Below are 25,289 nucleotides of genomic sequence, written 5' to 3' on the forward strand. Positions count from 1 at the left end.
GATTACTTTGAGCAATGAAGAAACCGGGACAAACACACAAACCACCAACAAAAAAAATCAAACATTAACTGTAGTCATTCCTCACAGTATTAACTTCTTTGTAACTGAGCTTTAAAAACCATAACACACAGGTAAGAACAGAGAGTATTTTGATCTTCCAACAGGAGACTGAGCAGGGATCCTACAGGGCACTTTCTCACCCGGGCAGGGAGATCTCAGGCCACTTTTGTTCCACTCTGTTAAGGACCCTGACCAGACAGGATCCCACATCAGCACACAGCACTTCTAATCAATGACTCCTAGAACAGATAGTTGACAGCTTTATTCATAAAAAACACAGGGTAAGAATTCCCTGGCTAAAACTTAGCATTGCTTCATCAAAGCAGCTTCCTCCTCTACTACAAAGCGAGCAAACCCAGACCCTTAGTTCAAGTGGCATAACCACATCAATTTTTAAAGCTGACTTAACTTTTTGTCATATTCTAAAAGTCTCAGTCAGTCCAGTCACCAGGCTTTTTGTTGCTGTTTGTTACAGAAAAGCTGTACTCTGCAGAGTTGTTATTTAACGTTTATTTCAACAGGACACTTGGATATCTGGCCTGTGGAACACTGCCATTCGTTCTTAGTTCTCCAAACAGTTCTCAAGACTTCTCAACCCCTTGCAACACAAGCAGCATGCACACAAAGGGATGGGCCAGAGGGAAATCCAACCGTTTTAAACATTCAGTTTTGAACCTGGAGTAGGTTTCCCCCCTAGTTGGGGGGGAATTTATCCCGCGTTATGTAATTACAACACACATGCTCTTTCTTCTGAGAAAACAAAGGGAAAGAAAAAGCTTCTCTCTATTCTCAGGAGCTTTTAAATATTAAGCTGGTTCAGTTAATACTTATAGACACTTTGTCTCCATGATAAAAGTTCTTTTCCAAGGGTCTTCACCTGTGCCATGAAAACACATTGCAGACCAAACCTTCCCTCGCGAAGCCTCTGCTCAGGGGCCACCTTTGTCCACACCTGCAAAAGGAGAATTTAAAACAGAGCTAAAATAAAGTTTGCCCTAACCCACAAGTCCTAAACGCTCCATAGAGTTTATATTCTTAAAACTACGTCACTAGGAGAAAGCAGCACAGAAGAACAATAAATAAAACACCTTGCCCGTGCCACAGCCAAAACTGAAAGCCGGTGGCTTTAGCAGCTGAATCGTAAGGAGGCCCCAAACCATCACAAAAACACCGACCTGTTGCAGAACACTAGGAGCACCTACTACGAGTCACACTTTGTACCTTCAGCGGGATCCAGCTCCACCGCTCTCCCAGCCTGCAGGCTCTCAACACAGCTCCTGCACCCATTAGGGCTTATCCACAGACGACACGGGCGAAAGACTTCCCTCCGTCCCACACTGCAAAACAGGCGGACAAGACAGATGGGGTGGGTGTTCCCAGCAGTTCCCACCTCTTTGCTGGTACCGAAACACCAAAGGCTCAGCACAAGGCCCGGGCATTCTTACAGCCCCATCTTCCCAGCCACCTGAGGCGAAAGCGGAGTTCACAAGTCCTCTACAGCTCCAGCAACCGCGCCAGAAGGACGAGCGGGGCTCTCACTGCACGAAGGAAGCCGGTTTTACCCATCCTGGGGAATGCCCATGGAAAACGGTCCCCTAAGCGCGATAAACCCAGGCACAGAGAGACAGGTCAGCGCGGGGCTCCGGCCGGGCAGGACGCTAGCGGGATCCGGTGCGGAGAGCGAGCCCTGCCAGGGCATACCTGGCCCCTCGTGTCAGCAGCCCGCCTGGCAGGCGGCAGAGCAGAACATTCACCTCCCGCTGGCAACGCGGGCCCGGCCCCACCGCTTCACCCGACGGCTGGACGCGAGGGACGGCGAGCGCAGGGCAGCGAGAGGCCAGCCAGGCTCCCGGCGTGGCACCTGGGAGCAGCCACAGGCGTCTCCTCCCGCTGACGGAGCCGGCCGAGCCGGGGCTCCTCCGCATCCCCGCGCCGAGCCCCCTCAGACCGCCCCCGTCTTCCCTCTGAGAAGGGGACACCGAACGGCGACACCCCGCACGGACCGAGCGCCCCCCCCCACACACACACACCGCCCGGAGAGCCCCAACTAAGGGCGGGCAGAGCCCGGCGGGGCTCCCCGGCGGCGCGGAGCGGGTTCGGGTCCCCTCAGGGCCGGCGCCGCCGCTGAGGCGATCGGCGCCCCTCCCTCGCGCGCCGGTCCGCCCGCCTCTCCCCCCCCTCTCCACCTCCCCCGCCCGCCTCGCGCTCTCCCCGCCCCCCCCCACCCCCCCCGCGCGGCCCGCGCGCCATTCCTCGCGCTCCGCCGCCCCTCAGCCGCCCCGCTCCGCACCTTTCCCTCCCTCCTGGCTGCGCGCCCCTGCCCGGGCGGCTCCGGCTCTAGCGCCGCTCCCCGCCCCGCGCCTCGGCGCCTCCCCCAGGATCCGGCAGGCGGGGGAGCGGGTGGTGATGGTGGGTGGGTGGGGGGGAAGAAGCAGGCAGCGCGCACCCCCCCCATCCCCACCGCGGAGCCGCTGCCGCTCCTTCCCCATCAGCCACCAGCACGGAATGATCCTCCGCTCCCAGCCGGGCTGTCCCCCTGGCCGGCTTCGCCGCTCCCCCATTGGCTTCCACCGCCCCTTGCCCGCCCCATTGGCTCCGGTCTGGCGTCGAGGCGCCGCGGTTGGCGGGGACGGACGTCAATCATGCCGGAGCCCCCGGGAGCGCCCGCCTCCGCAGTTATCAGGTTAGTGTTCGCCGCGGTGCTGGGGCTCGGGATTCCGAGCGGAGCTGGTTGAGCCCTCAAAGTCCCTTCACCGCGCTGGCTTTTGGGGGCGGAGGGGGGGGGGGTGTCTCTCTCCATCGGTGTCACTGCACGAGCGGAGCCGGGGACAGCGAGAGGCTCCCGCCAGCCACGGACATGGACATGAAGAGAAGGATCCACTTAGAGCTGCGGAACAGGACGCCCTCAGATGTAAGCAACGCCAAAAAGATATAATAATATCTATGTATCCATCCCACATTTATTATGATGATTTTTTTTAGGGGGGGGGGGGATGTTGGGGGAAGCGCATCCCAACCCCGCGGGGCTTGGGGGAGGGGGGGGTGTGGGGGTGAGCGGCGGCGGCCGGAGGAGGTGAAGGAGGTTGGTTTTGGGGGCGAGGGGGGGGAGCGGCGGGGCCGCTGCTGCCCTTGAGGTGCCTACCTGTGTGTGTGTGTGTGTACCCCCGATTCGGGGGTACCCGAAGGCGCACGCGTTACGGGGCTTTTTGGGGGGGATGGGGGGGGGGGGGGAAACCAGAGGCTGCTCCTGACTCTGTGCCGGTGTGTGCGATGCCTGCGAGGGGGGGCTCGCCGTGCATTAAATAAAAATAAGTTGGTGCTCCTCTCTTCGGCGTGTTTAGTTGGCAAATATTTGTACTGGGTGCTGGGCAGGGAGAGAGGCAGGCAGGGACTGCGAGCGAGTTGCGAGGGGTTTAGTTTAAAGTGCGTCTTCGTTTCTTTGCAGTGATCAGGCAAGAGAGACTGGGGAGCCATATTTGTAACTTTGTAGTCCTCATGAACGCGCCCTTTCTCTCTCTCTCTCTCTCCCTCTCTCCAGATGCTGAGAAGATAAAAGAAAAGAATTTTAGAGCAATGCTTAAGCGTTTTTTTGGCGATCGGGTATCGCCGCCGGTAGCGCGAGCGTTGAATAATAATAAAAAAAAAAATAATGCAAGAAATAAACGCACTCTCTCCACCCCCTCCATCCCCACACACACGCACAAAAAGGCTGGATGTGTGCGTGTGCGTGTTTTTCTCCCCTCAAACCCCCCCCACCACCACCACCACCTCCCCCCCCCCCCCTTTCCCCGTTCCCCTCCTTCCCCCGGGGCCGGACTTCAGGTTGTTGTTCCGCGTCTGGCGGAATAAACGAGAGAGAGAAAGAGAGAGAGAAAAAACTTTGGCAGGACAAAAACAAAACAAAACAAAAAAAACCCCCAAAAACCCAGGAAAGCGAAAAAAAAAAAACCCAAAAAAAAAGCCTTTTTTTTTTTTATTTAAAAGAAAAAAAGACCCAGCCCCAAAGAGTCAGCGGCCAAGGGGGTGCCCAAAGGCAGGCGGGGCTCTGAGCCCGCTCCGGCGGGGCGCGAACTCGGGGCGCGGGGAGGCGGAGGGCAGCGGCGGGGAAGCCCCCTCCTCTCCTCCCCTCCCCGCCCCGCCGTTCCCCCGGCGGGGCCCGCTGCTGCCGCCGCCACCGCCGTCAGGCCCTTGCATAATGGCCGGGGAGGGCGAGGTGTGCGCCGGCCCCGCCGCGGAAGGGGAACGGGAAGAAGGAAAGGGGAGGGGGGGGGTTTAGGGTGAGAAGAGGGGGAGAACGTACCTCTCCGGGGGGCGCTGGGGGAAGGGCGGAGGCACGGCGGCGGGACGCGGTCCCGCGGCTTTTTCGGTGGCCAAGCGCGGTGTCCGAGGGACAAAGGCGGGGGCAGGTCGATGCAACCTGCTCTTTAAAGTTTAAAAACTCCTGGGCGAGGAGGAGGAGGAGGAGGAGGCCGCCGGCGACGACGACGACGAGGAGGAGAAGGGGGGAGGGCTACTGCCGCGGCACACGCCGCCGTCCCCGGTGAGGCGCGGCCCAGCCCTGCCCTGAGCGGCCGGCGGGGGCTCATTGTTCGGGCGCGGGGGGCACAATGAGCCGAGCGGGGCCGGCGAGCGCCCTCCCCGCGCCGCTCCCGGCCCCGCGCTGGCAGCGCCACACCGCAAGTAGGACGCGGCGCCATGTTTTTTTCCCTCTCTCTTCCTCCCCCCCACCTTCTTCCTCCTCCTCCTCCTCCTCCTCAGCCGCGGCGGAGGGAACGGCCGGTGGCGGGCGGCGGCCCTGCCCTCCCCGCCGGGCCGTGAGGGGAGCCCCACCGCCCCGGCCCGCCCCGCCGCCCGTTCTGACGGGCCGGGGGTAGCGGCGGTGTGTGGAAGTGCGACACGAGGCGTTGGCGGAGGGAGATGGAGGGTAGTGAGGGCGGGGGGGGGGGGCCTTCCCGCCGGCACTGCGGCGGCGGGGCCGGGCGGCGACGGAGGGGCGCCCGGGCGCCCTCTCCGACATGACTGCCAGCCGCCGGGGCTGCCATTTTGTCGCCGAGCGCGGGGCGGGAGGAGGCTCTTCTCGACCGCAGCGGGACGAGCCAGGAGGGTAAAAAGCCGCCGCCGTCGTCCCTCCCCCTTTGTTATTATTAATATCGCTGCTTTAAGCCATCGCTGGTTTTATTTGATCTCGCGGGCGCCGCTCGGGAGAGGAGGGGAGGGGGAAAAGAGAAGAGAAGCCGCCTTCCCGCCCCCGGCCTGACGACGGGGGCCGGACCCCAGCGGGCAGGTAGCGCCGCCGCACCTGCCCTGCCCGCCCCGCCCCGTCCCGGCAGCGCCCGCCCGGGCGGGAATGGGGCTGGGCCGGGGGAGCCCTGCGGCGGCGTGAGGTGCCTCAGCCACCCCCTCGGGCGGGGAGCGCGGCCCCGGGAATACGCCTTCTTCCTGGGCAGGGCCCCGCGGGGAGGTAGGTGCTGTTTCTGGGGCTGCTTTCCTTCTTATTTTTTTTTTACGCGTATATATTTTTAAAATTACCCTTTTTTTGACTTTTCCCCACATGGTTTCGGTCGATTTGCCCATCGCTTCTACCTCTGGAGGCCCGTTCACCGCTTGAAACACAGACCTACGGTTTAAAGGCTCGCTCTGAAGCGAGTTGGCTATAAACTGGGCTTCTTTGCTCAGGTTTTGCTCGGTTTTGGCTTATGCCAAGGAAAGTTGAGAGGCCTCTGATGTGGTGGGGGGTTCACTGTGCCTCAGCAACTCGGGAATCTACTGTAGTGAGTTGCAAAAGGTTTGTTTAACCAGTTGCTCTTTTCTTTTTACTTGCTTAGCCTTTAACTCTCAGCGACTTGCCAGTATTGGTCCTCCCAAGGTAGCAAAGGCAATCACCTCCGTTAGAAAGCCAAATCTTTCTGGTTTCATGCAAAGGGGGATAGACATGCCACTACCAATGCTGCACAGTTCAGACTTCGCTTGGTAAAGCTATTGATTACAGATGGTGTGCTTTTCTGTCCTGGTGAGTTTACTGGTTTGAAGTCGGTTTCTCTAAAGTACCTGTTAAAATTCAGCTAAATCCAGCCAGTGCTGTGAGTAAAACATTTGCAGCTGGGGTTTAGAAGCGATTCTAATGCCAGCGTAATTTATTTATGGGTTTTTAGCAAGTCTTTGGACATGGGACAGGATGGTTCTGTGAATGGGTTTAGTCTTCCGCTTTGATAAGTGGTATTTCTCCTCGTGGGGATCGTTATTTTCAAACTCATAAGTGTAATGTAAATAAATCTTGGTGGAAATCACCCTGAGCGTTACTTGTTTCGGAGCTTCTTCCCTACATGTGCCTCAGTTTTGCGATACATCTTCTGTTTAATATATCCTGTTATCAGAATGTGCAGGATCAAAACTTTTCGTAAATCAAAGTTAGATAAGAGGATGTTGATAAGATGCTGTGGTTCTTTCTGAGCCTATATTATCACTTTATAGTTTGATGTAACACGGTCCTTGTGTAGGATGCCACATGCTGCTGTGCAGCTGAGGTAGCGACTTCGAGCTGTTAAGTCATATAATCCTAAAACGTTACACTCTGACTAATAAAACACATTATAAATGGCCTGAAGTGGACTGTACAGGAGCTACTTCTTCCTTTTCTTCCTCAGCCTCTCTTTTTGTTGCTGTATTATATATATTTTTTTAAAAAAATAATACAAGCTCCCTCCATTTTTTTATACAGATTTGGCATTGATGAGTGGTCTGGGATTTATGTGCTTGAAACCTTTTTTTTCTGTGTTGTACAGCCAGAGTGGAGCTTGCACACCTTTCTGCCCAGATATTCCAACTTTTTTACCCCGTTACATTTAACAGCCACTTAACAGTAGTGTGCTTGCTGTAGCCTTTGTTGCTTTGCTTATCATATCAACGTGGGTTTCCATTATAATTAGCTGCCTGCTAGAAATGGGCCAGGAACAATTAATTAATCTATGGGGGTTTCCTCCCCAACCATCAGCCCATAGCCGTGGAAGTACTGACCTCGCAGAGAGGGTTCTCACCTGGGCTTGGTTTTAGGCACTCTTAGTCAGTTCCCATCATAAACTCGTTAGGAAAATGCTTAGACTGTGAAACAAGCTCAATACTTAAGGGTTCTTCCCAGCAGTGTGACACAGAGAGGTATGGTTTTGAAATTAAGCACAAAACTTATCTTCCCTAGTTCAGCGCTACGCCACTTTGCTTAGTTTGAGGATATAGTGCTTTTTCAGCTCAAAATTGGGACAGTGAGGAAATACTGACTGTAATATAAGGTCTGTCTGATAGTTTTGCTAACTCTGTTGCACTTTCAAGCTTATTTGACAGTCTGGTTTCTCTCTGGTTTTCTGTAGATTTTAAGACTGGAGATGCAGTGTTGTTTCAAACGAAGAATATAAATAAAAAGGCTCTTTTCCCCAAGCTAGTTCCTTGTTGTGGTGCTTGCAAGAAGTAGAGAGCTTAAAGTGACAGGCATCACTTCAAAAACCTGCATTTCAATAATGGTCTTGCATCTGGGTGCTGATACATGCTGTTTTTTACTTGCCCCAGGCTGAACCACCTCAAAATTGTTGAAGGGGATGTGCTCTGGGTTTGAAACGAAGCGGGATGTGGTTGTGTCTGGGGAGGCATGAGATCAGCACTCACAAACACGGTGTGGTGGCTACAGATTATCGTGCATTTTTGCAGTCTTGTATCACTCAACCACTTCTGTAGCTGACAGCAGGGTGTAAATGTACAAAGAAGTAGCTGTCTGTGTTGTTGTTGTTATTCAGACTTCCCAAGTTTGTGTAACAGCTGCTTTTCGTGGCTCTGAATTTCCAGATGGAAACCTCTAAAATGAGTATCCCGGTGAGTGGATGGATGCTCATCGTGGAGGGGCCCACAAAAGTCAGGCCAGAGGACTGGTGGGATGTGTGAGCTGTCCTCACTGAAATCACGACTCCTTTCACAGCTGGGCTGACCAAGGAAATACTCAGCAAATTCTTTTCCCTTAACCAGGACAGAGTTTTAAGCACATGAAAGGAGCTACGAACGTAGGATTGAAGAGCACCAGTATACAGATCTAAAACCAGTTGCCTGGATTGCCCATTTTCTCTGTGGTTCTGCTAGAAAGTAGCAACAGTAGATTGTTATTTTTTTAACCCTCAGCTCCTGAGGATCCCCTTTGGACCAGCAGTTATGTAAAGTGCCATCACAGCTACAAATTTTTCTGTACAATTCAGGTCTGTGTCCAAATACTGTTTTGACAAAAATGCATTAAGAAAAATAGCTGGGGTTTACTTGCTTTAGGGGGTCTTGTCCTAGGGAACACTACCTCAGGAGTAATTATCCTATTAGCCATCTCATTATCTGTCTGGTCTCCTCTTAGCAGGGCCTCATATTTATTGCTGTGGGGAACCTGGGGAGGAAGGACAGGCACAGGAGGCACTTCAGATGACATAATTGTGTTGTAATCTGTCAAGAAAAGCATCACCTGGAGAAACAAGGGTTCTTCCTACTAAAGGAAACAAGTTGTTGGGGTGGTGGGAAACCCAAAACTTGCTAGAACCAGCCTTTAGGGTAATGCCTAGCCATCCTTGCAGTAGGAATTGTGTGTTATATACCAACACACAGAATGTACCTTATGGCTCTTCTGCTCTAAACTTACACCAAAAACTCCTGAATGTTGTGAGGCTCCACCAATCCCATGCGGGGATTTAGGACTTTTAAAAGGTTTTAGATCTTAACTGTATTTAAAAGACTGAGTTATCTATGTCAGTGATGCATCTTTAAGTGTACATTCAGTGGTGGCACAGACATCAGTGGCTGCTTTCCAAAATGCTTCCATCCCATAAGGCTGCCACAGGCGGATTCTTCCCATCTCATTCCTTGGATGAATCCTCCTGCCGTAAAGGGGTCGGTAAGTTGGTGAAGCCTCAAAGTGAAGAGCTGGACCTGTGAAACACCACCTGGGTACTCTGTCTCAAGTGGTTTTTTGAATGACTTAAAAACCAGGGAGGGTCATGGCCGTAGTTGTGGTTTGCACACCAGAATTCCGGGCGCCGTGTCTCGTGCGGGGAGGGGAGGAAGGGAGGTCCCCTCCTTGCCGTCTGTGGAGCGCGTGATGGCTTTCAGCAGCCTTGATTGACAGATGCCTGGGCTCCATGAACCAAACTCTCTGTCTGCAGTGAGGTATGAGTCTCAAGAGGGAATAGAGAGCAGTGATGTTTTTGTTGTGCTTTGGAGTGATGGACACTTTCCAGCTATTTATGTGACACTACTGGGCTTGTTCTGCATATAATTTTTTCCTGTCTCCTCTCTTGCTCAGCTGTCCTTCAGACAAAATAGCTAGTAAATACGTAGTCTGTATTTTTTGACTAGGTTGCTAAAATCAGTCCTGGAGCCCTTGTGTATGTAAGCATGACCTTTGAAATATTTCCAAAGAAAGCCTCAGTGGTTTGCCTTTACGCCACTGTGTAAAAGTTGTGCTCTCTCTTGGAGCACTCGTTTGTCCATCGACTTGGTGTATCGAACACTTTCCCTTCAAAGCCATAAAAAAATGGAGGGGAAAAAAAAAAAAGCTGGGAAAAGCTTATCTTTTGCAAGCCCGATTTGCCAACGCGTTCCCCCAGCAGCTGACTTCTTCAGAGGCTGCCTTCTCTATTAAATATGCAGCTCTGGAAATCAGTCTTAATTTAAATGCAGTGTTTCTTTTTTATGCGTGTCTCTACATCAGTCCTTTGATGCTGAGGGCAATTTGGAGTACGTGCCACTGAACAAACCCAGCCTCTTGGGCTTAAATGCTTCAGATTTCCAACCAAAGGGGTTCCCAAATTAAAGGTGCGATGCGATCTTAACGTTTTGCTTCTGGTTTAATGAATAGTGGCAGCGAAGGAGAAGCACTTTGGATGCCCTGTCAGGCACTCTTTGTTTCTCAAAACAGAAACTGAGCCGTGGAGCTGCAGTGACCCGTGTGAGGTCAGCCACCCCAGCCAGGAGCAGAGCAAAGTGCTCTGCGGGTCAGTGATACCGTCTGTAGGAACATTAATGTGAGTATTAGAAAGCATTTAATGCAGAGATCAGTTTATCACAGATTTTAAGCAGGCCAGCTAAAGAAATATTTGGAGTTTTTACAGAGTTGGGCTGCTAACCCTAGGAACAAACCTGAAAAGCAGCTCTGTGCTGTAGAACGAAACAGCTCTCCGTGCCCCTGAAGCACTTTCTCCATTAATTAATGGTGTGTTGCTTGTGTGTGTGGCTGTGCTGACCCTCACACATGTGGGAAAGTGTAGTTACGTAACTCAGGGGGTTTCTTGGGTGGGATGGAGCTTGTTTTGAGAAACACAACAGTAGGTTATTCTTTCTGGAAGTTTTTTAGTACTGGAGGGGCCATGTGATCAGGTATGAGTGTAAGGTGTAGTCGGAATTGCCAAGGCTCTTCACCCTTTGCTGCTTTAGGTGTTTCACTTGGGCCTTTAGTTTCTCACAGAGCAGAGTAAAGGGATGTAAAATAAGTTGGAGCTGTACGTGTTGGGTTTGGGGTTTATAGCTGTGCTGTGTAAAATACTAGAGAGCAGGAAAAGTAAATGTATTGATAGCCAGACAGCATTTTTCTGAGCTATGTGAGCAGCCTTAAGCTGTCTCTGAACACAGTGCAGCTTTGATTTAAAATAAACCCCCATCACCCACCCCACGCCCCCAACAACAACCACACAACCAATTTCCCAGCTCTCCTCCCCTGCTCCTTTCCTTTTGCCCGTCCCCCATTTGTGCAGAGTGCCCAGCACACCCTTGTGGGAGTTACCACAGACAGACCCCTACCTGAGCAGGGTTTAAAAGGTGGCTTTAGACCACTTTTTCTGCATCACTTCGAGCTTGGGGTGCAGTGATTCAGCAAGCTGCTCAAGTCTGGACTGTAACATACATCCACAGAGACACTGTGTGGTCACAGGATTGTTTTGGTCCCTAAGCAACTGTTTTCATGGGATTCCTTGGTTGCACCCTCATCTGGAGTGAATGCTGAGTTTTCTTCATCAGGTGATTGTTGGATCAGCTTCATTCAGTACAAAGTGCCTGCTGGAGTATAGTTTACAAGCACAGAGTAAACCTTTGTGAAAACCATGGCATTACAGGCCAAAGACAGCAGCGTTGGGATCTCTGCCCATCCATGAGTGTCCGTGCTGGTAGGAAAAAATAGGAGCAGCACCAAAGCTGTATTGGTGTGGTGCTGGATGTTGAGTTTTGGGCTTCTCTGAAACCATCCACCCAGCAGATTAACAGTGTTGGTGGGAGGTTCTGAGAAGAAGATGGGGAAGAGGAATTTTTAATATGAAACTTTGAGGGGTTGTATCATCTTCAGAAACCTGAGATGGATTTTAAGGATCTGTAGTAGTTTTGCCTGACCTTATTGCAAGAATCTGGAGTTCCTGCTCCATTACCAGCACTATGGACACCAGGCAGAAGCACAGGCTCTGCACTTCTGCCTGGTGACCACAGCACTGGTAATAAAGCACTGCTCAGAACTACAAGGTAGATGTGTTAATCCCTCCCCAGCTGTCAGTCACCGCCTCTGCTCAGAGGATTCTGAGGTACTCTGGCTGCCAGGTATCTTGCCTGTACCTCAAGGGAAGGGGGTTGGTTCCCTGGCCATGTTTTGTGCAGTGTTTCTCCCTGCCCCTGGATTTGCAGATTTTTGGCCCAATACAGCAATGACCAGATCCTGTGTAAAGCAAATGGTCCCTGACTGACTAGTTTAAGACGTGTTGCAGGGGAGTTAAATCTACCTATCCCATCTCAGATACTCAGAGCCTTGAAGGCATGCATCAAAATCCAAAATCACGTGCTGCTTTGGTAAGGAAGAAAACTTGTCTGATGTCATCTGCAGTTCGTATCAGTGAGCTTTATTCTGGTTTGGGTTTTAGGAAGGGAAGATTTAGATGAGATATGAGGGGGAAGTTCTGTATAGAGAGAGTAGTGAGGGGCTGGAACAGGCTGCCCAGAGGGGGTAGGTACCCCATCCCTGGGGGTGTTCAAGGCCAGGTTGGATGGGGCCCTGAGCAACCTTGTGTAGCTCCAGGCCTGGAGGGTGGTGTCCCTGCCTGTGGCAGGGGGTTGGAGCTCTGTGATCCCTGGGGTCCCTTCCAACCCAGAACAGTCTGTGGTTCTATGATTTTACTTGTCTTGGGGATGAGTATGTCAGCGCTATTGGCATTGGCCCTTCCCTGTTAAATCTCACTCTGTTTGGAGTAAAATCCTCGTCCCTGAGTGTCTGAGCAGACCGGGATTGCCCCTTGGAAAGGGAATTCCCCCATGGCACCAGGCCAGCACAGTCCAGGCCATGGAACCTGTCTCCCCTGCCCTCCCCTCCCTGCCCTCCCTGTGTCCCTGCCTGCAGGCAGCATGCCAGTGGTAGGAGGGGGGCACAGCCCCAAGGGGCAGCGTTCTGACAGGCCTGGGAAGGCTGAAGAGCTCTTGAGGTGTGTCTGGAGATTATTCATTCTCCTCCCTTCTCTTGCTGTATTGCACCAGGAGCTGGACTTGGCATAGCCTGGCTGTGGGTGTGTTTGTATCACAGGCTGCCATACATAACCTGGCTGAGGATCTCTCTTGAGTGAAGGTGGCAAATGGCACGTGGTAATACTCATTTAGAAAAAAACCCCAATGATTTGGTGGTTCATCATAGAGCAGAAACTGCATTTTGTCTGTGAGCAGCTTCATTAGCCCAAGGTATTACACAGAGTGTTTGTCCAAGCATTTTGTGGCCTAGTCACATTCCAGGTAGTATCTGAAATGGAAATTCATGCAACATTTATCTCCTCCAGTAGAAGCTCTGGGGAAAGCTTGTATCTTATGTATGTAAGTATGAAGAGCAGCATATCCTTCCCATCACTAGAGCTAGGCATGAACGATGGGCTCTTGGAGACTTGAGCCTTGCCAAATCCACGCCTTCCCCAGCAAAGGGGAACACCGTGGCTCTGGAGGGCTGGCTTCTCTTAAACTTCACTGCACAAACTGATCGGAATAGAACCCTAAGGAGATCTTTTTTTTTGCTCAAGAATCCCCAAACCTCTGCCAGTACAGATCTAGAATCCAAGAACTAGAAGGACGTAACCCTTGGCAGTCTGGTTCCAGCAGGCAGCAATGGTTGTTCTTTACTGCGCAGCAGCACGAGGCTTGGCATGGACTGTACAGGCTTTTGAGACCAAAAAGCTCCCAAAGACAGAAACCCAAGTGTCTTGAAGAAGTGTTTGTGAATCAGGGAGAGGATAAAACTCTGCTTTCAGAAGTATTTTGGACTTTGCTTCCACTTGCCACAACAGGTTTCCCTTGCTCTCAGCTCCCTCCTTCCCACAGTTCTGCCCTCCTCCGGGTGAGGTTTCCATTGGGTTAAGAGGTATGAAGGGCTTAAGTCAGTGCTCTCCTGGATGGTTTGGTTGGGAGCAGTGCAAGGCTGAGTTAACACCCTCATTTTTACCTGCTTTCTTTATAAAATGCCACATAGTGTGATATTCCTGGCCTAGGGGTACCATATGCAACATACACTTCAAAAGCATCTGGTCCATTGTGCTGAAAATGAGATGTTACAGCCCCTGCTGTTCCTGCTTGTAAAGCCAGCAGAACGGTATTTGTACTTGTAAATTTGCCTTTTATCTTTTGAAATTATATTCACAACTGTCTCCTGTCAGCTTGTTAAGCCTCCAGTTACAGACTGGGATTTGGAAACTTAGTCCCAAGTTCAGGGATCTTCTTGTCCATGGCTTGTAAGGCTTGCTGAATTGGAGACTTTGCCTTTTTACCTGCAATGGAAAGGTAGATTAAAGGTTTAGGTAGTAACACATGTGGTTTATTAGTTGCCCATGTGTAATTACATTCTATTGGTAGTGCATGTGTTGATAACTGGAGGGTATGGTCCCTTCCAGAGAGGCAGCCCGCGCTGGGAAAGTGAGGCAGAGGAGGGTCTGCTGGGTACTGATACAATGAGCAAGTCCCATATGCTACTTGTGATGACTCCCATGAAGTCCAGTGGCTGCTTACATGTTATTGCCTGTACTTCAGGAATAGGTTGGAGCCTTGGAGTACACCCCATGGCTATATTAAGGATGTCATATGTGCATTTGGGAACACGGCTTAATGCCGTAACCATACTCGGAAACGGAGCAGAGTTATCAAGCAGGCAGTAATGTGGAGTGTGATGTCATGAAGAGATACAGGGGATGCAGTAATCCACGGCTAACAGCACGGCGTGCATGAACAGGGATGTGATGTCATGTGCTGAAAGTGTCTGGGGCTGTCAGAAATAGAAACTGGGATGCAGGAGAACAGGTCTGAAGAGTTCCATGGAGGAGCAGCAACCTGCTCGACTTACGTGTGACTGCTGAAAAACTAAGGGCTGCTACCAGCAAACCACAGAGCAACGCTCAAGCTGAAGCACACAGACAACCAGGAAGCACCTGCTCGAGCAGATGGCACCTGCTGCATGGGGGAGAGGGGCAGCAGAGCCCCCAGCCACCCCGGGAACACTGCGGCCAAGGCAGAACGGCTGGCTGGGCAAGAAATGCTCGGCAGTGGAAGCTGCATGATGTGTAAAATCCCTACCCCAGCACCTGATGGTTCTTTATCAGAAATGCTATCAAAGACATGGTTACCTACTACAGGAACCAATGTAGCCACCTGTTTGTTAGGCTTTCTGCTAGACCTTCCCTGCGGGTGCTTTCGTAGCTCCTTGGGTGTTGTGGGGTGCTTTGTGTGGTTGGTTACCTGTGGCATGGTGTTCTTCCACTGCTTCTCACGATGTAGCAGCGTTTTGGGAGAAGGAAGAAGTACAGCAGGTGTGGTCTGTCTTGTACTAGTACTTACTTGTACTATTACTTCCTCCAATTAGTACTGTGATTTGCCTGTGCGTTGTGGCATAGCCAGTGGTGGGTTTGACCATCTGCAACTGATGCAATTCCTGTCTTTGATGGAGCTCAACACGAGTTAGTGGTTACTCCTTTAGCCTTAGTCTTTCTCCAGCTGCATTCAGATTTTCCTCCCTGGTTCTGACCTCTCATCTCCGTGTCTGTAGGATTACAGGGACTTCAGTGTGATACAGCTAAATCTGTTCAGGCCAGCAGAGACCCACTTCCCTCATGCAGGTACCTAAGGGCTCAGAAGGGGCGCTGGCCCAGGGTGCTTGCATCAAGCAGGTGTTTAATCTGCTCTTTGGTGACAGCATATGAGGGAAGAGACATGGAAATGGCAGCGTTCCTGTGTGTTTTCAGGGAAGTTCAGTGCGTGTTTGGGGAGTGATTCAGGAGCTGGAATTTTCCTTCAGATTACAAAGACTAGGAATAGGTATTTAGTCCTGTCATACTTTCGTGGTAGTGAGCTGGTTTAGATGGAACACAGCTCTGCTAAGGTCACCTTTCCACTTCTCCCTCGCTGTCTACTGACACAGTTCTGTGCTCACTAACTCTCCAGGCTGTAGCGTGCCTGGATGAAGCCCAGCATCCTCCCAAGGAGGTTGAGGTTTGAGAGGAGACCTCTGTGCAGCAGCCAGCACCTTGGAAAAGTGCCCTGTTCGTAACCCAGAGGGGCCTCAGAGAGCAGTGCCCTGTCCCAGGGGATACAGCACTGCCTCTGCATTACTGCAGAACGGCACCTTCCTAAGGAGGACATGGCAAGTCAGAGTGGAAGGGGAGGAGAGCGGGATGCACCAGGCTGCAGGCTGAGGGTAAAGAGCTGTGGGTAGTTTGAATACTTGTCAAAACTGTATAAGCTGGTGGTAGTTTCTACCACTTGTAATTGATGCAAGAGGATCGGGTATGATGCAGCAGTGAGGTTGGGGGAAGCCCCACAGGCCTAGTTTGTCTTTTGCACTTATTTCCTGCAGGACTCCTACATCTCTTGGAACACACAAAGCCATCCCCATTTTGACCTGGGTGTCACATTCTTTCAGAAGTGATTCAGCCCATTCCTATACCTCTGACCACAACAGCACCAAACCCACATCACTCTGGTTGGGCTTCTGGTGCTCAGGAGCCTGTGCTCTGCTCATCAGTTCCACTAAGGTTTCTACCACTTGCAAACCTGGCCGGTTTTGTTCCATCACAGCTTCCCTGTGGAGTTGTTCTGGCTGCTTTTGCCTGGTATCTGGGTACAGGGTGCAGTGAAGAGGAAAGCATTGCGGTTCTGTATCAAAGCTCTCCGAAAAGCAAAGGGCAAACAGCAGTCTTGCCCTAAAAAGAGCAAACTAAAAGTTGAGGCCTGTTGGCTCTTCTGCCACTGCATTAAAGGGGTTTTTTTCTGCATCCGTGGCTATTTCCAGCTCCCCCTCACATCTCTACCCCCAAGGAAGCTTTGTCCAATTCCCTCTTTGCCACTTCTCCATTGCTCTGTTGGGGTGGATGAAGGGCTGTCCCACCTCCTGGGGATGAGGGCAGATGCTGCTTCTTTCTCAGTGCAAGGTTTAGGTGCTGCTTTGCTCTGCTGTGTAGCTCAAAGCCTGAGCTGACCCTGGATGCACTGGCTGCTGCGGCTGCGAGTGTTTTCCCTCCTGAACTCCCCCCTGCCTTGCTTCATCTTCCTGTGTGTGCTCTTGCAAGCTCCCTTTGCAAAGAGGATAAAGCAAAAAGAAAACCACCTGTGGGCTCTCCAGCCACACATCAGCGTGCTGTGGTGGGCACTGCAGCATTCCCCTCTGCTCTTCTGGCTCCCAGACGTGTCTGTAGGTGGGTGCTGCCTGGGACGAGCCACCTCGCTGGCCAGGGGAGATAAGGGGGCAGGTGGGGACCATGGGTGCTGCAAGCAAGGACACAGATAGGAAGGAGTGTGGGTGCTGTATGGGCTGGGCCTGGGGGAGGCTTCCTTTATTGTACTACTTTTTGGTGGGACTTGTGTGAGTGTGTGAGCAAATGACTGAGAAAACTGTGTGTTTGTGCCCAAACTGGAGGATCCTCATACTTAAGTCCTGTCTCAGTAAGAAGAAATGCCTGTTTGTCTTCAAATAGCTTTCCTGCTGTCCAAATTTCAAAGCAAAGAGGGCTTTTTGTAGTTTGTTTTCAGGGTTTTGGGTTCTCCCCCACCAGTGGAATAGATGTGTGTGAGATCAGGAGCGTTTGACTCGATCTTTGGTTTCTCCTAACCAGCCAGAAAGTCCTCTGGAAGACTTCTGTGTAGTCATTCCCTATCTTAATTCTTCTAGGAAAATTGTAGAGTCTTGGAAAATGTATTTCCTGTCTAACGCTGATCCTCCTACTCTCAATGAATCACTTGTACTCTCATGTTGCTTTGGGCTGGCTTCCCTATTGACTTCAGCGCCTGGGATTTAATTAGAAATCTAGGGATGTTATTTGGAGCTATAAAACTACATAGGATTCTTCTCTCTGCAGTGGGATTACAGTAATAAAAAAAAATTAAGAAAACTAAATATTTGCATATTAACTGTCCTTGGTGTGAACTGGAGTTGCTTCGTGCTTCTGCATACACTGCTCTAGCAGGTTCCCTTTGTCCTGTCCTCAGCATCCTCTCTTTCCAAACTTGGAAACAAACCTTGTGCATGAGATGGGGGTTGTGATGCATGGCCCAAGGATGGGTTTTCCTTTTTCTGAGGTATTTTAGAGGGAAGAAACAAGCCCCAGAAATCTTCTGTTCGGGATGCTCCCTGGATGGGTGGACCCTTCCTGGGAGTCCCAGTCCTCAGTGGCAGAGCTCCCCCCAAAGCCCTGGAAAACCCATGTTGGCTGCTAAGGGGCTCGATCCCTGGATGGCTGGCCCTTCTTTGGGGACAAAAGGAGCTGTCTTATTTGGGGCAGGGTGCATTCAGTGTCTCTTTTTGCACTGATGCTCTTGGTTTGTATCTGCTGCAGACAGCACCTGCAGGAAGAGCAGTGCTCTGTTGAAAAACAACAGCAAAGCCTTGCAGGCTGGGACTTGCTGTACGCACCGGCGGGGCTGCCCAGCTCCGGCTGTCGGGCAGGTCTGTGCTGTTCAAGCCCGTGGGGACATTATCTCCACCTCTCCCTTTCAGCCTCTCTGTTGCAAGGGGGTGAGGGAGATAAGGGGTCCACTGCTGCAGCAGCAGCCCTGCTCGCTGAACCTCCCCTGCCAGCATCATCTGACACATCCCTTGCAGTTCCCCAGCAAAGGCTTTGCGGATCTTCCCCATAAGTACCATCCCATTGCTCTAATCAGGATGGTTTAGGATCAGCAGTGCCTCCTGGTTTTGGGAGACTCAAGAGTTCAGACAGCAGTGTCTCCATGCTTGAAAAGCTCCAACAGTCTTTGCTATCTAGAAAATTTAGAAAACAGAAGCTGTTTTCCCAGCTGATGATGTAACAGCACAGGAGTTGTACTGAGTGTCGAGGTTGTAGGTTAGTTGAAAAATACGTAGGTTGCCTTCATGTTATTTAGAATGCTTATTGCTTGCATTTACTGAAGGTGATGCAAATTCTAACAGCCACAATGTTTAAGGGAGGGTTAATGTTTTTGAACTGGTTTTGAACTCTTTAGGCTGTCTGTAGAACACCACTGAGGTGGGCAGCTGAGGCAGAGCCAGATACTGGTGTTTCTGAAAGGCTGCTCACCATGCTACCTGAAGTGGGGATCAGACACTGAAAATAACCTTCTGGATGGATACTTGTTGCTTTACTGCAATACTTCCCATTTTTGCCTGGTCCTTTGCTCATGAAATCTTCATCCTCTGATGAAGAGGATCTTGGAGAACATCCTACACACGGTTTGCATTGTTCTTTCTTCCAGGTTAAAGAACTCGTTCTTGACAACTGTAGGTCATACGAAGGCAAAATCGAAGGCCTCACAGATGAGTTTGAAGAGCTGGAATTCTTAAGTACAATCAACGTAGGCTTAACCTCAGTTGCAAACTTACCAAAGTTAAACAAACTTAAGAAGGTAAATAAAATCTCCTGTGCTATATCCCTCCCTCTTTGCACTACACCGAATGTAAAACAACTTGCTTGCCTAAAAACTTAAATTAGCTGGACAGACTGCTTTGTGGTACGTGTTTGCACTAAAAACTCAAGATGTTTATGTGCCTTCCAGCTCGAGCTAAGTGACAACAGAATCTCAGGAGGACTGGAAGTGTTGGCAGAAAAGTGTCCGAACCTCACGCATCTAAATCTCAGCGGCAACAAAATAAAAGACCTCGGTACAATAGAACCGCTGGTGAGTTGATGGGGTTCAGGGAGAACCCAAACCCTCGTTTATGATGAGTGGAGGTGTTTCAGGCTTGGAAAATCCAAAGGAACTTGTGGTGGAGTGGTGGGTGCTTATGTATCCGGCACTGGGTTGCCAGGGGGCTGTGCAGAAGGGCTCTGCCCCCGGGCTGTGCCCTAGGCTGTGCCGGCAGCGTGAGCAGCTGCTTCCCTCTAGTGGCTGCTGCTCCGCCGCCGGGGCTGGGATCTCCCCATGGGCTCTGTGGGAAGAAGCACTGCGGCTTTCCACCCTGGCCTGGGCTGTGGGTCATCCCCTGGATGCTCTGCTTGAGCTCGGTGTGTTTTCCCTGAAGCCTTGTGTCAGCAGTCGCTGGACACCACTTCCATCCGGGGCTGGCAGCAGCACCCTGTGCTCCAGCTAGGTGTGCTCACTGTGGTCTGGGCAGGGGTCACTGAGCCTCCCTCCCCCTCATTCCTGCTGGCTTCCACGTCCTTTCCTGCCCTTACACTGCTTCAAGTGCTGAGTTCCAGTTTGTCAGGCTGTGGTTCCAGATAGTGTCCAAGTTCTGGCATTGCTGTTTTCTAGCTTGTTGTTTGTGTGCCCTTTGCTCTCCAGAAAAGATGACTTTGGCCTCACACTTATTTCTTAAATACTGGCTCTGAAAATGTCTCAGGGAGCGGTTCTCACACGAGTCCACCTTGGATCTCCTTTCCCCCAGCAGAAAGGGAGAGCAGAACAGTTAATCTCAGGTAGCAAACAGATGAGAGAGAGAGGATTGTTAACTGCTCCCAGTTTCAGGCTTACTGGTTTCTTAAATGTCACCCTTGGTGCTAAAATCCAGGAGGGAGATATTTCATGGGACTTGATACAAACCCCCAGCTACTTGAGCTTTTCTTGAAGTGCTGTGGGCAGTACAGACCACCTCTCAAAAAAAAAAAAAACCCACCCCAACCTAAACAAAAAAAAAAAGCTAGGAATTGTATTCCTGTTTGCTTTCTAAGCCTTTTTTATTTTTCCAAAGGCAAAGGTGCAATCACTAAATTTCCTAAAATCTCTCTTAGCAAAATTCCCATGTCATAGAATTGTCTGTTTGCTCTTCTGTTCACTTTAGAGGTTCAGATACACCCGACTGCTGGCTCCAGCATCTTGCCTTGTGCTTTTGGGATGCCTGACTGCACCAGGATTTATTCTTAGCTTGTCTCCTTGCAGCACGTGTGACTTGTGCACCCTGACCCCTTTCCAAACCTCAGTCCTCTTTGGGGAGATGCTTCACTTGAGGGAGTGGATTTCCCACTCGGGGACACCGCAGCAGTGATGGCCAAGCACTGCAGAGTTCTGTTCCACACCAAGTTTGTAGGCAGAGACCAAACTGACCCTTTGATCCCAGGAAGCTCTTGAGCACGTTAACTCTGGCTGCTGCTGCATTCTCTGCTCCGTGGAGAATTACTGCAACACCAGACTTCACAGGCTTGTTCTTTCCTTGCAGAAAAAGTTAGAAAACCTGAAGAGTCTAGATCTTTTCAATTGTGAGGTAACCAACTTGAATGATTATAGAGAAAACGTGTTCAAGCTCCTCCCTCAACTCACATACCTCGATGGCTACGATCGGGATGACAAAGAAGCGCCGGACTCTGATGCAGAGGGCTACGTGGAGGGCTTGGATGACGAGGAGGAGGATGAAGATGGTATGTGAATTGTGCTACTTAGTGTACGTAAGTTAAAAGGTCGATACGCTGCCTAGTACGTTTTGCTTCCAGCTCTGACTTGTTGGCAAGAGAAGGGTGTTCTCAGCAGCTCCTTCCTGACTGATGTAAAGGAGAAGTACCTCAGTGTCCTCTGAAGGAACGAGGGGAAAGGAGATGGGCAGGGCCTGAAAGAGCTACTTTCTCAGTCTTATCTCTAGTGAAAGATCGGGATGACAAAGAAGCGCCGGACTCTGATGCAGAGGGCTACGTGGAGGGCTTAGACGACGAGGAGGAAGATGAAGATGGTATGTGAATTTGTGCACCTCGGTGTATGTAAGTCGTAAGATTGATTGGTTAGGCTGAGTGGTACATTTTGCTTCCAGCTCTGACCTGCTGGCAGGAGAAGGGTGTCCTCAGCAGCTCCTTCCAACCGATGTAAAGCACAGATACCTCTGTCCTTGGAAGGAATGAAGGGAGAGGGCCTGAAAGAGCTGCTTTCTGAGCCTGACCTCTAGCAAAGGGTCTGAAAGGCTGGTAGGAAAGAGAGGGGCCAGGAGGAGCGGTGGGACACTGGAAGAGTTCAGGGAACAGTAAACCTGAGGCGATGAGGGTGTAAGAGATGGGTGAGAAAGGGCAGGGTGCACATGCTGCAGTTTTCCAGCAACCCTATTTTCAGGGAAGTGGGGAGTGATTAGGGAAGTGGGAGAGTTTGTGCAGGCCCTGCTGGAGAAGGGGAGGGTGGAAACCCAGGATGGCCATAGAAATGTGTAGCTGAGTCAAGGAGTTCAGTTAAGGAGTCAGGGCATTAATGGGAGGTTGTAGCTACTCCGTGAGGACAGAGGGAACTAGTTGGGATCGGGCAGAAGAGAGGAGACCGTGTGTATTGAAGTCTGCTTGGGGCAAGCTCAGTGAAAGGCACTAGTGAAGCAGCCAGAAACTTCTTCCAGAAACTTCTTGTGGTGGTCCTGCTGTGCTGGAGGTGCTGTTCTGCCTCCCTGGCAGACTGCGCTGGGCAGCATCGCTGTGCCGGTCGGATGAGGATCCAGCTGAGTGGGGGGAATTTGCTGGACTCTTCAAACCCAGCTGCACAGCAAAAGGGGAATAGCTGGACTTGCACTTTTCCCTGGCGTGCTGAATGCCAGCTCTGGCAGCGCCGCAGCAGCGGAGCACGGGTCTGGGTCTGCATTCAGGCACATGGGAAAGATCCAAAGCACCATTCCTGTGGAAAACGAATTCCTGGTTTGTTGCTTGGGCTGGTTGGGTGTAATCTCTTCCCTCTTGAAAAGAGATTGCAGACCCCCTGGGGTGAATTGTGTGTGACCCTTCTGTTGCGCTCTGGCAGCGTCAAGGGGAGCAGTGTCCCTTAGGGAGGGTTCATGGTGCCTGGTTGGCCTGTTAAGTTTTGCCCTGTCCCTGGTGGGAGCGGATGGACACTTGCAGAGGGAGAGCTGCCAGTGTCCCACAGGCTCAGAAACACATATCAGTAGTGGGGACTGGAGCAGCTGAAGCAATCCCAAGTCTGCTCTGACTGACTGTCACAGCTCCTGCCACCCTAGAGCTGTTCAGACGGTGGGTTTGGCTGCCACGCTGCCCTGTCACCAGGCTGGAGGGGCACAGAACTTCACCTACCCCCATGTACAGCCAGGGAGCTGCCTTCCATTCTGTGCTGCCTTAAGCAAAGCTTTCGCTTGGCTCCTTGTCTGGGTAGTGAGGGCACAGCCCATGTACCAATGTTTGGGGGGGGAGTGAAGTACACTTTAAATGTCTGAGTGGTTAATTTTGTCTGACTCTATAGAAGAGGAGTATGATGACGATGCTCAGGTAGTAGAAGACGAAGAAGATGAGGAGGAAGAAGAGGAGGGAGAAGAGGAGGATGTGAGCGGGGAGGAAGAGGTAAGGGTTTTATGTAGTTAATAGCGGGTGTGGAGTGACCATTCTCTAACTGGGAGAAGTTGGGCAAGAAACAAGACCCGGGCAGTGGTGGCTCTCAGTACTTGAAGTGTATCCCGCCCTTTTCACTTGAGGAGTGAGGCGATGGGGGTGGCTTTGAGGCATGTCTGTCTATGAGCCAGCTGCCATCTAGTGACCGCTGACATGAAATCATTCTGCTCCTTGGGCTGATGTCAGAAACGCCGCCAGGAACCTCTGCGGAGCCTGGCGGTACAGCCTCCTCAGGGATGCGGTGTGTGGATTACTGACCCTGTGCTCTCTGAGCGAGGAGGTTCCTCCTTGGGCACGTACCTTGTGACTCCTCGGGGCACTGAACCGCTCAGCTCCTGCGAGTAGGCTGTGCTGAGCTGGTCACACTCTGCTGAGACTTTGCTGCTAGCACAAACACTAGGAACAGGCTCACATTTGACTACAGGAAGCTGTGTTACCAGTCCTCTGGCCTAACAGCCTTAGATACTTAACTCCCACCCCAAAACTGCCACTTCTCAGCACCACCTGCACCTCACCCCTAGAAGATGTGCTTCCTCCTACTGACCAGTCGTCAAGTTTTACTCCACTCAGGATATTGTCACAAAATCCACAGCTGCTTACCAGCCTGAAGCATAAAACTGTTTCCCTTGCTGAAGGCTTGCTGCTCAAAGTGGCTGCTGTGATTTGGCTGCAGTGAAACGGGCCCCAGTCTGGTTGGGCTGTAGCAAAAACTGCACCTAAATAAGGTGTAAGAAGCACCTGCCTTTGTTTGGTTTCTGTTTAAGATGTTCCAAGGGCTTTCTGTTGTAAAACACTGCTGGGTATTGCCAGTTGGGAAAGGTCCACTGCTGAAACCAGCTTCTCCAATCTTTCCTTTTTCTTTTTCCCCCCTTTTTAAATCCAGGAGGATGAAGAAGGCTACAATGATGGCGAGGTAGATGACGATGAAGATGAAGAAGAGCCCGGTATGGCAGCAATCCATCTTTTGCTAGAGATAAAACAATAATAGCATTTATTTTAATGTAAAATACCAGTTTTGAAGGGCAGGCTTATGTTTGTATTCCTGCTCCTTCGGTGGCAGCCCAGCTGCCAGAGCAGAAGCTGGTTGAACTTGTACAACCCCCCATGAAGGAGTCACTCCAGTAACTCCAGTTGTGTTTGATTTTCCAGATGAAGAACGGGGACAGAAGAGAAAACGAGAACCTGAAGACGAAGGGGATGAAGACGACTAAACTGAAAAAAAAAACCCTATTTTGAAATTTTCCTATTGTGATTTGACTGTTTTTACCCTGTATTTCCCCTCCCCACGCCCCCACCCTTTTCTTTTTCTTTTTTTTTCTTTTTTTTTTGTTTTTTTTTTTTTCTGATTGTAATGTTGCTGTGGGAACGAGAGGGAGAAGCAGACTGGGTGGGCAAGGGAATAAAATACTATTTTTACTGCCACTCCTCCTCCTATTCATTTTAAATAGGGTTTTTTTTTTTGTTTTGTTTTCTTTTTGTCCCCTCTCTTAGTCCCTGTAACTGCAATAGTAAGTATAAACCAAGTGGTAATTTGTTTCTTATTCTTGGAGTGGGTAGTTTGATATCTTTAAAAAACTAAAAAAGACAAAAAAAAAAAGACATTAAAACTTCCCAATGAGTGCTGATAACCCCAAACACACACACACTCTGTTCCAAGACAGCTGAGTAGCATTGCTTGTTGGGATTTTTCCCCACCGCTGCCGGTCGCTAAACACACCGTAAGTGTTTTGGGGGGGGGGGGGGGTCTGGGGGGGGGGATGCCTCAAATGGAAGCCAAGCGTCCCTCCACAGCAACAGGGGTGAGAATGGCATATTGATAAAGTGATTTCTTTGTTGCCTGTCCAGAATGACTGCCATTTTCAGCTGATGCTTTCCCTGCTTTTCTAGGTACTTTTTCTTTTGCTGTTTGTAAATAGTGACCAAAATGTTTTTTGTTGTGGGGTTTGTTTATTTTTTTTTTGGGGGGGTGGGGTGGGGAGGAGGGGTGTTCCTTTTGGATCTGGTTTGTGGGGTGAATTTGCAATACCCCCCTCTCCCTTTCCCCACCCTGTGTGTTGTGTGTTTTCCTTTCTCTTTGTTTTTTTTTTTTGGGGGGGGTTGGTTTTTTGGTTGGGTCAGGGTTTTTTCAGGGTGGGGGGAGGTGGGTGGAGGTTGGCTAGGGCATAGCCAATACACTGAAAATGGCAGGCATTTAAATATATATATAAATATATATAAAAAGTGTTCCTAATTCCTGAGTTACTAGTGAAATGAATTTGACAATTGTAATAAAAAAAAATGTTTCAACCCTTTTCAATAAGGTGTGTACTATTTTGGTCTGTAATATATAACACCTAGTCAATTTTAAGTGATGAGAAACTACTTCCACTTGTGCTATATACTTGGAAAATTTTTACAAACCTAAAGCCAGGAAGCAGTTCAGCATGTAGGGTAGGAGGTTTCTTTTCATACACTCAAGCACGA

The 25,289-nt window shown here is 50.7% G+C and overlaps 1 protein-coding gene and 1 long non-coding RNA gene across 2 annotated transcripts; one reads left to right on the plus strand and one right to left on the minus strand.

Moving 5' to 3' along the window:
- Nucleotides 1-307: 307 nt before the first annotated feature.
- On the minus strand, nucleotides 308-2,543 carry LOC311194890. Its single transcript, XR_014617466.1, has 3 exons — nucleotides 2,351-2,543; nucleotides 1,282-1,397; nucleotides 308-1,012 (listed from the first exon to the last, which is right to left on the minus strand). It is a non-coding gene; the product is annotated as an uncharacterized lncRNA (long non-coding RNA).
- A 312-nt stretch (nucleotides 2,544-2,855) lies between these two features.
- On the plus strand, nucleotides 2,856-24,248 carry ANP32A (acidic nuclear phosphoprotein 32 family member A). The gene is made up of 8 exons (XM_084268194.1): nucleotides 2,856-2,971; nucleotides 18,787-18,936; nucleotides 19,087-19,209; nucleotides 20,687-20,885; nucleotides 21,092-21,190; nucleotides 22,681-22,778; nucleotides 23,710-23,770; nucleotides 23,976-24,248. The coding sequence occupies exons 1-8, from the start codon at nucleotides 2,918-2,920 to the stop codon at nucleotides 24,035-24,037; spliced, it is 846 nt and encodes a 281-aa protein (XP_084124320.1). The 5' UTR covers nucleotides 2,856-2,917; the 3' UTR covers nucleotides 24,038-24,248.
- The last annotated feature ends 1,041 nt before the right edge of the window (nucleotides 24,249-25,289 follow it).

Source organism: Gallinula chloropus (assembly GCF_964237585.1).
Source record: "Gallinula chloropus genome assembly, chromosome: 9".
NCBI lineage: Eukaryota > Metazoa > Chordata > Aves > Gruiformes > Rallidae > Gallinula > Gallinula chloropus.